Source organism: Phaethon lepturus, unplaced genomic scaffold (assembly GCF_000687285.1).
Source record: "Phaethon lepturus isolate BGI_N335 unplaced genomic scaffold, ASM68728v1 scaffold46709, whole genome shotgun sequence".
NCBI lineage: Eukaryota > Metazoa > Chordata > Aves > Phaethontiformes > Phaethontidae > Phaethon > Phaethon lepturus.
In genome coordinates, this window is record NW_010566448.1 from 44,163 (window position 1) to 57,289 (window position 13,127).

General features: G+C 37.1%; 1 protein-coding gene across 1 annotated transcript; it reads right to left on the reverse strand.

Moving 5' to 3' along the window:
- Positions 1–1,233: 1,233 nt before the first annotated feature.
- On the reverse strand, positions 1,234–12,749 carry IDH3A (isocitrate dehydrogenase 3 (NAD+) alpha). The gene is made up of 11 exons (XM_010295479.1): positions 12,495–12,749; positions 11,237–11,299; positions 9,334–9,417; positions 7,868–7,982; positions 7,118–7,305; positions 6,726–6,859; positions 5,876–5,978; positions 5,733–5,797; positions 3,998–4,082; positions 3,365–3,517; positions 1,234–1,473 (listed from the first exon to the last, which is right to left on the reverse strand). The coding sequence occupies exons 1-11, from the start codon at positions 12,747–12,749 to the stop codon at positions 1,390–1,392; spliced, it is 1,329 nt and encodes a 442-aa protein (XP_010293781.1). The 3' UTR covers positions 1,234–1,389.
- Positions 12,750–13,127: the final 378 nt, after the last annotated feature.

Genomic DNA, 13,127 nt, shown 5'->3' on the forward strand with positions numbered 1-13,127 from the left:
ATCCCTCCTCCAACATGTTAGACTGTATAAAAAAAAGCTGGGATGCTACAGCATGAGAAGTTGTTACTTAAAATCGATTTTACTTCTGAAACAACCAACCTAAACAGTCCTAACAGAAAGTCACTAAGTGGAGTATTATCTATTAATACAATTAAGCTTTAAGAAACCTGGTTCTGGCAGTGGGGATAATCCTGTGCTATAGTCATGAGTTTTAAAATACACGTTTTCTTGTATGGTGTGCTAATGGAAATATACCTTAAGACATACAGATCATCATACGAGTCAGTCTGATCTGTATGGGATGAAGAAGGGAGGGGATAAGGGCTGCTTTTGCACCCATTAAGCTTAATAAGCAGGGAAAAAATAGTCCCAGATCCCCTTGAATAGGGATGAAATGTATTTCTGGAACAGAGGCACCAGAGCCAAACCTTCGGTCTGTCTTAATCCATTTAGGGCTAGTCCCTTACATTCAGGGTTTCTAGAATAAAATTACTAGTCAATACAGTAAGACACACTGAACAGACTATGCATAAAAGTACAACACAAAAAGCATTCTAGGAGAAGTCATGAAAAATTTAGTATAAACTTACAAAGTTAATACTTTCCCCTCACAATATATGGCAGAAGTAATTTTATGTAATTAGAACTCTGTTGTAAAGTGTATTTCAGAGAGGAAAATTTGTAAGAATTATTTTGGTATATAGATTTGAAAAATAATTTTACTTTAACATTAATTCTTACCCCTTGCTGGTTAATGGTTGTGGGCTTTTTAAAAATACACAAATAGATTATATCTCTAGAATTTTCTATTTCCTTACTCATGCCCTTGGAGGGCAAGGCTATATTTCATGATTCGCCGGAGTATCTAAAGTGTTTTTTTCATTGCTTTTAACATGAAATTGCTATTTTAAGTTATTTTATACCCGTTTCTGTTTATGAAGGTCATCTTGTGCTACTGTTAGGCTGAAAACCTTTCTTTTAAATTTCAGTAAGATCAATAAAGTAGGTTTTAACCATTAAGGTGCTTTTACATTTCACTAATTCTGTTACTGGTTTGTTTGCATAATTTTTCTTTGTGGAAAGTAAAAACCTCTAGTTGAAATGGAAAATGGTAGACAGTTACAGTAGCAATGAAAGAATTCACTTACGTAAAACGTTCAACCGATAGAAAAAAATAAATAAGACAAAGCACTTAGAAAAGTCCACTGAAAGCAGGCACAAGCATCATTTGTAGCCATTTGGACTAAATTTATTAATGGAGAGGCCCTAACTAAAAAGTTTGCTCTCTGAAGAGACAAGCAAACTATATGCATATGGACGTCAAGTTATATATAATGTACTTTGTGTGATGTGTCCTTTCGGAGTTATTATGAGTGGTATGAGAAAAGTTTAGTCTGTGTCCCGTACTCTGCGGCAGATCTCCTCTGTGAACTCTGAACACTTGGCGCTACCTCCCAAGTCTTTTGTCAAGACCTAAAAGAAAGAAAAAATAGTCATTACTAAACCGTTTTAAGGGGCTAGTCTTGTCTCTGAACAGTTCTGTATGTTCGTCTTATATGTTGTATATGGGTACTAAATAGTGGTGAGAAGGAATACATTGAGTTTGAGTTTTTCCACATCCCACATAGCCTTCATCAATAAGGACTATGCAGACTGAAGCAGGCAGAGAAAACTTGAGTTTGAACATCAAGCATTCTGTTATCAGATTTTAACTTAACTACAGGAAGAAAGTCTGTTTGGGCAAAAGCTCTCCACAGTCCCTTGGCCACATAAATAGTGTAATAAATTGTTAAGTATTTACATTTTCAGTAAGAAGTTTGTCCTTTGGAAGTAAAATTCATATATGAAGGCTCAGTGCAAAGGCAACTGACAGTCATTGAGTAAGGTTTTGGGTTTTTTTAAAGGAAACCCACACAGAAAAAGCACACATAGCTCTTAATGCTGCATGTTAACAGTTCTTCAAATTTGCTTAGTTTAGTTAAGAGATGGAAAAATGCAGAGTTAAAAGAAACTTTTTCATCAAGTACAGCTCCTGCCTGGCAGCATGAAGATAATAAAATTAGAAAAAAAGTGGGCATCACTGCTTGTCCAACCTAGCTAGATTAAAGCGGTCTAGGAGGTGATTTAAAATCATTAGTTTTCCCCTTATATGACACACACAGAGATCTTCATTAAATGGCTGGGGGAAAGGGAGAAGTAGCAAGCATGAGAGGCAATAAAGGTTACTATTTTAGGATCTTTTAATTTTAACTGCATTATGCTTTTTTCAATTTAAAAAGATTCTCTCCACTGTGAGCGTATAATCATAGCATTGTAAGTAACTAGTAAACAAGTAGCCATGTCACAACACTTGCACTATGTTATCTTCCATAGAATTACTGACCTGCAGATGGAGGATTTCATTTCCAGAGCAGTAAATAGGAAGTTTACAGGAGCACCTCTTTATTCACTTGTAAGTTTAGATTTTTTTTTTTTAACTGGCTCCTACACACAGTAAGGTAGCTGCAAACAGACCACTTATGAAATGATGACAGCCTTTTGTTTAAACATGCTTGTCACTTTTAATCACGAAGCAGCTTCTTATGCTCCTGTCCAAGATAGCCTGTCCAGCATGGCTAACTGCTAATCCTCTTTAACTGCTATCTTCATGATCTTTCCATCTATGTTTTGAAAAGGTGGATGTCAAAGTAGATGAGTGAACCAGTAACATTAAGAGCACAAGTTCAAGCCAGGTTTTGGAGCATAAGCCTTGTTCCCAAATATCCCATTTGCATCTCTAATAGCTGGAGACACTAATTGCCAAGGGGAAATCACATAGAATCTTAAGGGAAAATGTAAATACTGGATCAAAACTGTTCTTTTGTAGTACAACAAGGAGTGAAAAAGAAATAATTGACCTCAAAAAATAGGAGCAGAAGTATTACAGTCAGGACTGAAATGCTATAAACGAAGTGGATGATTAAGCCTGTGAGCAAATGAGAGGATCCAGATTGAAATATATACACTTTGTATGCATTATAAACTTCACAAGTGAAATATCACTAGTTACTTAAACCTCTAATCCCCTTCATGAAAAAGACATCCCATTTTAGCTTTTAGAATTAACAAAGCTCTGGAAATGTAAGAAAGATGAGCATTACTGAGACACAAGGAATGCTACAGCCTGTCCTTATTACTACGGTAGGCAGATTTAATACCACTAAAGAGAATATAATTACTATAAGAGAAGGATAGCGGCGCTGCTTGTGCATCAAGCCAGCAAAACAGGTCATCCACTGTTCTGGTGCTAATGTTCTAAGTTCATTTTTGCTGTGACAGGATATGATTTTAATTCACTGCATTTATTTGCACACCCTCATATTACCTTTCCATCTTTGATTGTATCAAAGCAAGCTGTTTCAATTTTTGTGGCATGTTGGTGTAGTCCCATGTGACGCAACATCATTACAGCACTCAGAAGAAGGGCAGTTGGATTTGCCAAGTCTTTTCCTGCAATGTCTGGTGCCGTTCCATGAACCTAGAAATAAAAGTGAACCTATCTGTTACGATGCCAATATGCTGATTAAAATGTCCTAGGCAATTCAAGTGCATGCAAGCAACCTAAAACAGTCCTCATGCACAAGCATATTAAAATAGGACTGACTTCACTGTGATACAGTTAGTGGAAAGAATATAGGAAAGACCAGAACAATTCAGTTCCAAAGGCATCAGAAAGGGGGATCTAGGTCATCTAATATCTCTCAGTTGTGCCCCTCACGTTCTATTTCATGAAAAAGAGGGAAAACAAAATGTCAGTAAAAGGACATGCAAAAAACTATGTGTAATACATACTTGTAACTACTCTCTCTGGATAAAGTTTCAGCAGCTTCACAGTAAAAAATAGTTTTATGGAGCACTTCGTTAAATGATAGCCTTATTGTATGTCACGGAAAAGTTTTAGATTTTCAGGTTGAGACAAATTAGTTATTGTTACCACACCTTACATATGAAGACTCACCGATTCAAAAATCGCAACTCCATTAGCACCAATATTTCCACTTGGTGTTACTCCAAGACCCCCAATCAGTCCAGCACACAAGTCACTGGGGAGGGGAAAAAAAAAAAAGAGGGAAAACCCCACGAGTTTTACCATATACAGGTGCCTCTCTGCAAGCGATTAACATACTTTTGTTTCTCATTTTATTGCAACAATAACTTATTTTATACACCCACACACTCTAAGAATAATATTGGGGAATAAGAGATTCTGTTAACCACTTGTACTCCATTGGAACATTTGAAAATTTGTAGACCTACAGGCAGGAGACAATTTGATAAAGGAAAATTAAAAGGAAATTCCAAATACTAGAATAAAGCTGATTAAGATATAGGCACAACAAAAGGTACTCAAAGCATAGAATACCTGTAGAAGTCTCAAAAACTAGCAAAAATTGTAATGTACAGGTCCTTGTGACTATCCAGAAGTCTTATTTTCTCTGAAGAGGCCACAGAGCTACTTTTTGTATCTAAAGTCCTTCTAAAAATGTGGCAGAATTTTGCTCTGGTAGATGAATTACCAGTAGTTTTAAAGTTTATTGCATGTAACTTAAGGAACATATTCCAAGTGACACCAGACTAGCTTTCCGTGACAAATTCTGCACAGAATTTCTGTGAGAAGTTTAAAATTGGTGATACTGAACTAGGTAAAGCAAGTTGAAATAGTACTGATGATGGGACTCATCTGATTTGATCTCTTTTAGTTAACAGCTAACAGCTGCTGTGAGGGCACTATGGACTCCTCTACCAGTTCTTAAAGCAAGAAGCATTAGCTGGAGTGTGGTTTTTCTTAGAGGTGGCAGGCAGCCTTATCAGAGAAAGAGTGCAATTTTAAGAGAAGCTCAACAAGCATTTCTTCTTATACGTAAGTTACCTTTACATTTAATATCTGTACAAAAACAGGAGATGGATTCTAAGATGTAAATCGCTGTTGAACTTCTAAAAAAATTCTGGTTCAGGCTATTTTCTCACTCTCTCCTTAGAGGTGCAAGGAGAAGCAATGTTATGTTATACACTGAAAAGTTCAGATTAAGATACTTAATTTTACACACAGTATTTAATTGAATTTACATTCTACCTCAACATTTTACAGAATGGAAAATGTATGCTCCTGGATTTTGCCTTCAAGACATCAAGTACCTCTAGTATGAATGTTATTCAAATACAAAATTTAATTTGAAGATAACGGAAAAATACAATACGTAAACCAAGAGCTGGTAGGATAGTAAGAGGTCACACATTTCATTCTTTGGTGACTATGCAGAATCATTTAACTGTATGGCTAGCTGGCTGTAAACATCATGATCCCACAGTCATCTCACACAATCTATTTTAGTGCTTAAGATTAGAAGGTTTTTCCCCTAACTAATCATTCTTTATTACTATTTAAGCAATTAAATTCTTCACACATTTGGAGAAATTTCTCTTCTGCCCCCTCTGAACAATATTCATAGCCTCCATAAGCAGAAACTTTTTTTTAGATAAGAAGCACGTTGTCATCATATAGCCCCTCCCAACAATATATTAATCATTGAAGTGTAATAATAATACTCTTCCCATTTAGAGTCTGATTTATAAAGTTTTAAACTCTGGATGCCTAAAATCATCACCCATCTGGCTAGCATATAACCTGAATAACCGTCTGGAAAGTAACAATATTTTACATGTTGCGTCAGTTTAAATAAAAATCTCCATACCTGAGAATGTCACCATACAAGTTTGGCATAACAAGCACATCAAATTGTGATGGATCCTGAACCATCTAGAAAGAAGTATATTTTCATTAAGGTTAAGAATTTAAACTAAAAAATAACCACAGTTAAAACATATAAATACTCACATTCAGACACACAGTATCCAGATACATTTCATTAAATTTAATATCTTTACAGTTTTCTGCTGCCTCCCTGCATTTTCTCAAGAAAAGCCCATCAGACATTCTCCTGCAGTTAAATAAGCAAGCAAATATTGCAGTTATTGTAAGCAATACTGAAGATAAAACTGCATGCAACACATATCATTTTATATTAATATTATAGTATATATTATTATATTACTAAATAATATATTAATAAACATAGTATAAATTTTATATTAAATAAAAATATAACTGTGCAGAAACTTAATTTGTGAGTAATTATCCCTTATGTTATACATAAATAATATTTAAAATATATTACAGTCAGAGAAGTCACACCTTTTAGATGTCCTCCTAAAATATTTTCTATCAGTAGTTTAACAGGCATACGTTAATTCTCTGAATGATTCCTATTCATTTACTAAAAGCTTACTGAGTTTGTAAAGGTGGTGTCACATAATACCACATGTGTTACGACTCAGTTCAGTACAAAGTGGCTTGGAAATTGTAAAAGACACTAGCCATGTTCACCCTCCGTTTTTAAAGGCATTTTTCTAGTTTAAGACTATTTTAAAAATAAAGAACTTCGCAAGTAAGTCACAGGATTACTACAAATTTACTAATAAAAACATTAGTACATAATTATCACAGCACTATCAATACTGGGTCGGTATTGCCTGTTTTACTTAGGGGCATTTATTTTACTTATTGCCCATTTCACTTATTCCCACTAGCATCAACAGACGTTACACATCTGAGGAAGATTTTAAAAGTTATTTATAATTAAATACGTATTACTATTTGTTCTTCTCAAAAAGAGATGCCAACATACATAATATTTGCCTTGTGCACAGCAGTAACGTGGCTTCTCTGATTATTTCTGGCATACTCAAAAGCGAATTCTGCAATACGCTTGCTAGCTTCTTCTGTGATCAGCTTGATACTTTGCACAACACCTTCCACAATCTGAAAGACAGTAGTTGCATTGATAGTAAAAGTGTAAGCTCGTTTTTCAAGTCACTGGTATGAATGTTAGGAACAAAGTAGTAGAATTCTGAGTGAAGCAGTCTCAACAACACATTTCTCAATAAAATCACTTTTGCATGGGTAGCAAACTTAAAAAACACCACCCAACCCTGTAGTACTAGGCCACTGCAATGGGCAAAGTTATCATCCATGAAACACAGAAAACCCACCAGAAACACACCACTTCCAGCAACATACCACATGCTCAATTCCACTGTATTCGCCTTCTGTGTTCTCTCGAATTGTGACAATGTTCACATCTGTGTATGGGGTTTTGTACCCTTCAATTGAGACACAGGGACGTACATTTGCATAAAGGTCAAAGGTTTTACGCAGAAGCAGATTCATTGATGGGTGTCCTGCAGCAATTGGGGTCTTTAATGGCCCTGAAGGAAAAAAAAGAAATACAAGAATGAATGAGAAGGTAAACCCCTCATGAATTTGAGAGTTGAAACTCTAGGTGAAGTGGTACTCTTACAGAGGATCTCCAAATTCCTATTTAACCCTTATGCTGAAATGCCGTGGGAATTTGTGCTATCAGGAGCACTACATGGTGGTACTAATCAGCTGTTTAAAGGCCAAATTGTGACACTTACATGGAATAGGAGTTTTTACAAAAGGTTTTCACTGAAAACAACATAAAAAGATACTATTCATGAGGAATATAGTTACCACATCCTACTGTGTATCAACTGCATTAGAAATGCATTCTGCATTTCTGTCCAAAGGCTGGTATGTAATAATACCCACCTTCCCTAGAAGACCTATGAAAGTTACGGCTTTGAAACAAAGGACGATTTTAAGATTACAGAAGACTGTAATTACCTGACAGGCTGTCCCCTACAATTAGCCATTTTATTGTGCTACAGATGAAGGGCTTTGTCTTTAAATCACACTCACAATAAAACCAACAGTATTTTAACGTTTTTGTATTAACCCATAAAATACCTTTTAATCCCATTTTGTTTTTATCCATGGATTCTTTGGCATCTGGAGGTATCATCCACTTCCCTCCTGGTCCTTGGATAGCTGTAACATTCCTCTCCTCCCACTGAATAGGAGCCTAAACACATTTACTCTATGTTAGCTTAAATATTGTAACTTTTGCTTCAAGTTTTCACTTCCCTTTTACAAAGAGGTGCATAAGGAATTTTGTCCAGGCCTTCCTAAACTATCTTCCTCTGGTGAGTGAGAGTAAGTGTGAGATTTTTGAACTCAAAAATTAACATTTAAAAAAAAAATGTAATTAAGTAAGCAAAAATGAAATAGTATGAGCAATGTGTCATCATAAACTTGAATACCACAAGCTGCCTCCCTAGGCATCATATAAACAGAAATCATTAGAACTGCAACATACATGCTACGTCTTTCAAGCTCTTAGAGCTGTTGAGTTCCTTGTGTACAAGAGATGTTTGAAAACTGAATTCATTGAGAACTCATCGACCATACTGCCTAGAAGACAGTACGTAACATAGATATGTATTTCTCTAACTGAAAACCTGCCAATGTTCCACAATGCTTTCTGAATTTGAATTGACCACGGGAATCTTCTAAGTGGAAACAGGCTGCCACCCACTCATCTCATCAAGAAGGACCATAAAGAAAAAGATACGAGCGCTTTCGTAAGCAAACAAAACCAATCTAAGCACAGTATACTAGAGAATCCCCTTTAAAACAAAGTATTGAAAACATGCACTCACACGCAAACTTAGGTTTTACTCCTCCACACCTCCTGCTTGACTCCCCAGAACTACCAAAACTATTACAAGGTTTTCACATATAATTAAAGAGAACTTCACTTTTTCCAAATCTAAGTTGTATAGTTGTAATAGAAAGGGAATATGCCTTGTTGCCGTTACTAATGTGGAACAATTTAACAGGCATCTTTCCTGATGAACTGTATTTCCTTTGAAGGAATCCAGACAAATTCTGATGAAGGTCCTCAGATAGGTAGTGAAACAGTTCTTGGATATACTCAGTTTTCATATTGCTTAAAGTGAATGTGTTTGGCAGTGCAGCAGTTTGATTTCTAAGTAAGCCAGTCTTTCCATCGCACGCTTTCATCCACACTGGAAGTCACAATGGATGAAAGAACATCCTCCCAGTTGCTCAGGATTGCTACATCAACAGGATGATTTCACGTGATATATTGAGTTCATATTTCCAAAAATTAAAACAGCAGCATTTGCTTTCAACTCTCTACTCCTCCGCCAGCTAACAGTTTCAAGCCCCGCCTTAATATCACAATCCCATCTTTTATTAGCTGAACCTTCAGACTCTTTCTGTTGTGAGGAAGCTTTAATAGCTTAAACATGACTTGATCTTTTGGAAGTTAAAGAGAAAACATTTTTAATACACCTATTAATGCTTGTTTTTAAACTTAGAACACTTACAGCAAGGCAAATATGACTTACTTTGGCAGCATCAAAGATCTTCATGACAGCAGCAGAAATCTCGGGTCCTATGCCATCTCCTGGGATTAAAGTTACTGTTTGTACCTAGGTAAAGAAATATCAGTAGTACAACAAATGAATGCTTGCTTTCTATGTAGAAAACATTTTCACATGTGGTAAGAGCCGAGTAACTACTAGAAAGGAAAAGAAAGTTTCAGTTACCAAATATTCACTGTGAAGAATAGTGGTACTGGACATAAGCGAGAATGACTAGCTTGCTTTCAAACAGAACGTGCAAATGTTTTGAGAGAATTGTTTAAAAATCTGCCTACTATCTGTTCATATTTCAAAACACAGAGGTTTAACCTGAAAGGCAGGTTCCTGCTCAGTACTCTTTGGAATGAATGATCTCAGCATGCTTGCTTTTGACATTTGGAGAGGAGATAATATTACCTAGTTAGGGCTCTGTTACCCATATGTCTCCAATATTATCAGCTTGCTGCATAATACTGACACGTTAGAAAACATTAAATTTATGGAAAGCTACATTCACCCTAAAAAGATAAATCTCATGGATATCTAAACTTCTCGAGTGACTTCCTAAAAATCTCAGATAATAATAATACCAAGTTATTTTCCTCCCATAATGTTCTCGGTCGTCTTTCTTTTATCATCTTCAAACAGTTGAAATAAATTGCACAGTCCAGGCTCATGAATAGCAGGGGAAGAAAGTACTCTCCTTTGATAGAAAAAAAATATTTATGATCACTATTCTAATCATACATGCCCCAGCTCTTTTTGTTTTACTTCAAGATTTCCAGCAGTTTTGTAAGGGCTTATTATTACCTACATAAATGACAGCTCAGATGCAGCATTATTTGCAAAACCCCAATCAGAATCAACTCACTAGACATGTTTCCATCCTTCTCCACACAAAATAGTCAGAATTTCAATATATATTGACTGATTTTTTAACTCATTTGAGGCAAAGAAATTCACTATGCACCACAAAAGCAGCAGAGCTTTAGATAAAAGCACACTGCTGTTGAGCAAGCACATAACTGATGGAATGCCTCAAGATTAGTTTTGTGCTGTCTTGTGTTGTTGCTTCACAGCACAGCAGGACTCCACCTAAGCCAGAGAACGCTTCATCTGAAACAGTAATGTGGTATAAACAGAATCGGAGGTGCCTCACCTTCTAAATTTTTTTATACTGTACAAGATAGGAACGACCCTTCGGTTTCCTTTCTAGTTGTTCTACCTGTTGTTCTACAAAACTTATAATTAAAAGCCACAGTTCCTCTTTAAAATTAAGTCCTGCTTAAGGGTGCATGCCGTGGTGCTGAGCCCTGCTTCTGCCTGAGCAGTTTTCAAGGCTTCCTGCACTAAAAAACAAAGGCTTATGGGCATTTCAAACACATTATACATAAAGAAGGTAAAACATCTACAAGCGAATACACAATCGGTGTCTAAAATACTTCACAGAGGGCCTTGAAAAGGCAGAACTTTAGATGAAAGGTATTCTAAAAGCAGCAGTAAAGTAAATCTAGTGCCTAGAGGAAAGTCTGCAAAATAAAGAAAATGAGAAGCTTCTCAACAGTCTTTCTACTTCGCCCAATATTTGCCCATTTCCAAATGAGTTTCAGAAGACTGGCTTATGTCCATATTTTGTGAAAAGTTTTCATGCCACATCTACCGTTTGCTAGAGCCTTTTAAAGCATATTATCACTTACGCTTCAATATGCAATTGCCAAAGACAGTAATTAACCAATATAAATACAGCAAGGCATTAAGAGCATGTGTGCTCACTTATTTAGGCCTTCTTTTTTGAGCAAGTAAGAGTAACAACAGCAATCTTACAAATTTCTGAACACGTTCCTTGAGAAACTTCTTAAAAGAAAAAAAATGGTACTATTATACTCACAGCACTACCAAAACTTCTGGTCACCTGTTTTTGGTTTTTGAAAGCACCTAACAATCGAGAAACCTGCAAGAATATAAACCAAGAAGATACAATTTTAGTACACAAATGCGATTTTAACAATATTGCAGCAAATCCACATTTGAAAATCATATTGCTTTAAATTTCTCATCTTGGAACTAGCATAAAAATCCAAATGAAACAAGAGTAACTAACGCTTTGCCAAGTTGCTCTCTAACATTCTGTGCACTAACACCTCGTGCGGGTATTCTTAGCACAAGGTAAACCGAGGACAGCTGTCCTGGTTTGCAGTGCACCATACTCCTATCTTGCCGGGGAGTGAGGGTAAGTCACTGCACAATAACCCGAGTCCTTACTTACTCCACATTTAAAATAAGGTTGCAGTAACTCTAACTAAATAGATGATACGCTAAGGATTAGGATTCGTGGAAAGCAAAGAGAAAAACACTTTTACTAACGGTTGGGTAGACAGTATCTTTACACATTTTAGGTAACATTTCCAAAACTACTTTGCATTAGTATCACTTCTTCCATTCAAACTCTGGTGAATTTTGTTCTTCCGCCTTTTACAGCTGTAGATTTTGTACTGCAGCCTTCTGCGTGCCTGACAGTTTTAAAAGGCATAACTGACATGCACATTAAAGACGAAATTCACCATAGCAACGAGTCTACACAGCATAGTCAAAGAATTACACTTTTGAACATCTGAATATTCTGAGCTGGCATTAAGCTTCAAAACGGGGGTGATAGCTCGAGCTCTTGCCTAGCTGAGCACCACGGACAAAATCCCCAATTTTATCAGTATCGATAACCTAAGTGCAGAAGAATCACAGCCTCCTGGTCTTCTCCTCATCTCTAGGGTTCTTCATGCCTCTGTGACTCAAGAGTCAGAAGCCTTCTAAGTGTAAACAGACTTACGCTACTTCAGTTCCACCCCACTCATGCATGCAAGTCTGTCTGCAGCTATCCGGCTAGGCAGGAATGTATTTGACAATTTGTATTCCTCTCCAATCCAATTTCTATTTGTTACCTCCTACCATTACTGACATGTATGCTTAAACATAGCTGTATGGCAGAAGGGACAGACTATGTCAGCACTAGTAGAAACAACTAGAAAGAATACAGTTCTCATGTATGTTGTAGCAAATGGTGTCAGAGAAGTATTTAAGCTAGAATATATTTTTACTTGCAACCCAACATGAGATGTACAAGGTCACTGCAACAAGCAAGTGATGTTTACCATAGCAATCCAAATATTTGAGGCAGCAGCTAGAGCAATAAATGAAAAGGGGAATTTGACTACCCAAGTGTAAGTGCCCTCACGGTATGGCTCCCGCATACAGTCAGGATTCATATGCCAGAGCAGCCCCGGGGAGGGGACATGCAGTCTGTCTTGCCAGAAGTCATGGGCCTGGCACGTTATGCTTAAGCTCAACATCTGTAATAGCTGAGAATCGGGCGGAACAAAATTGATCCATTCTGACCTTAAAGTCATGACTCGTGATTAACTCCTGACAGTTCTTCCATATTTTAGCCGATATGTGCAGCAGGGCTTCCTCGACGACTTAGCCTCCAAAGGCTATTATTTAAAGGTGCAAAAGAAACTTCATTTACTGAAGGCAAAAGGCACCAGCATCTCCTTGATAGCCCCAGGAGTAACGGCTGCGTTTCAGAACAGTTCAGAGCCAGTGAATCCCAAAGGACAGGTAGCGGGCCGGTAACTGTATTTCTTCCCCATCAGACTCCGTCACGACCTACATCACGGACCCTGTTCGGAATGCCGTTTCCAGCCCTCGCTGCTGGGACGCGGCGCACAGCTGGGCCCGCCAGGGGCTCGCCCGCTGCTGCCCGAGAGCCGGTCGCCTCCCCGGCT

Bases quoted from the DNA above. Each gene is read 5' to 3' on its own strand.
- IDH3A (XM_010295479.1), bottom strand. From the start codon at position 12,749: ATGACTTTAAGGTCAGAATGGATCAATTTTGTTCCGCCCGATTCTCAG. The intron at 7,983-9,333 runs GTAAGTCATATT...AAATGTGTTTAG, and splicing joins AGATCTTTGATGCTGCCAAA to GCTCCTATTCAGTGGGAGGA. The intron at 3,518-3,997 runs GTGAGTCTTCAT...TTTTATTTCTAG, and splicing joins GAGTTGCGATTTTTGAATCG to GTTCATGGAACGGCACCAGA.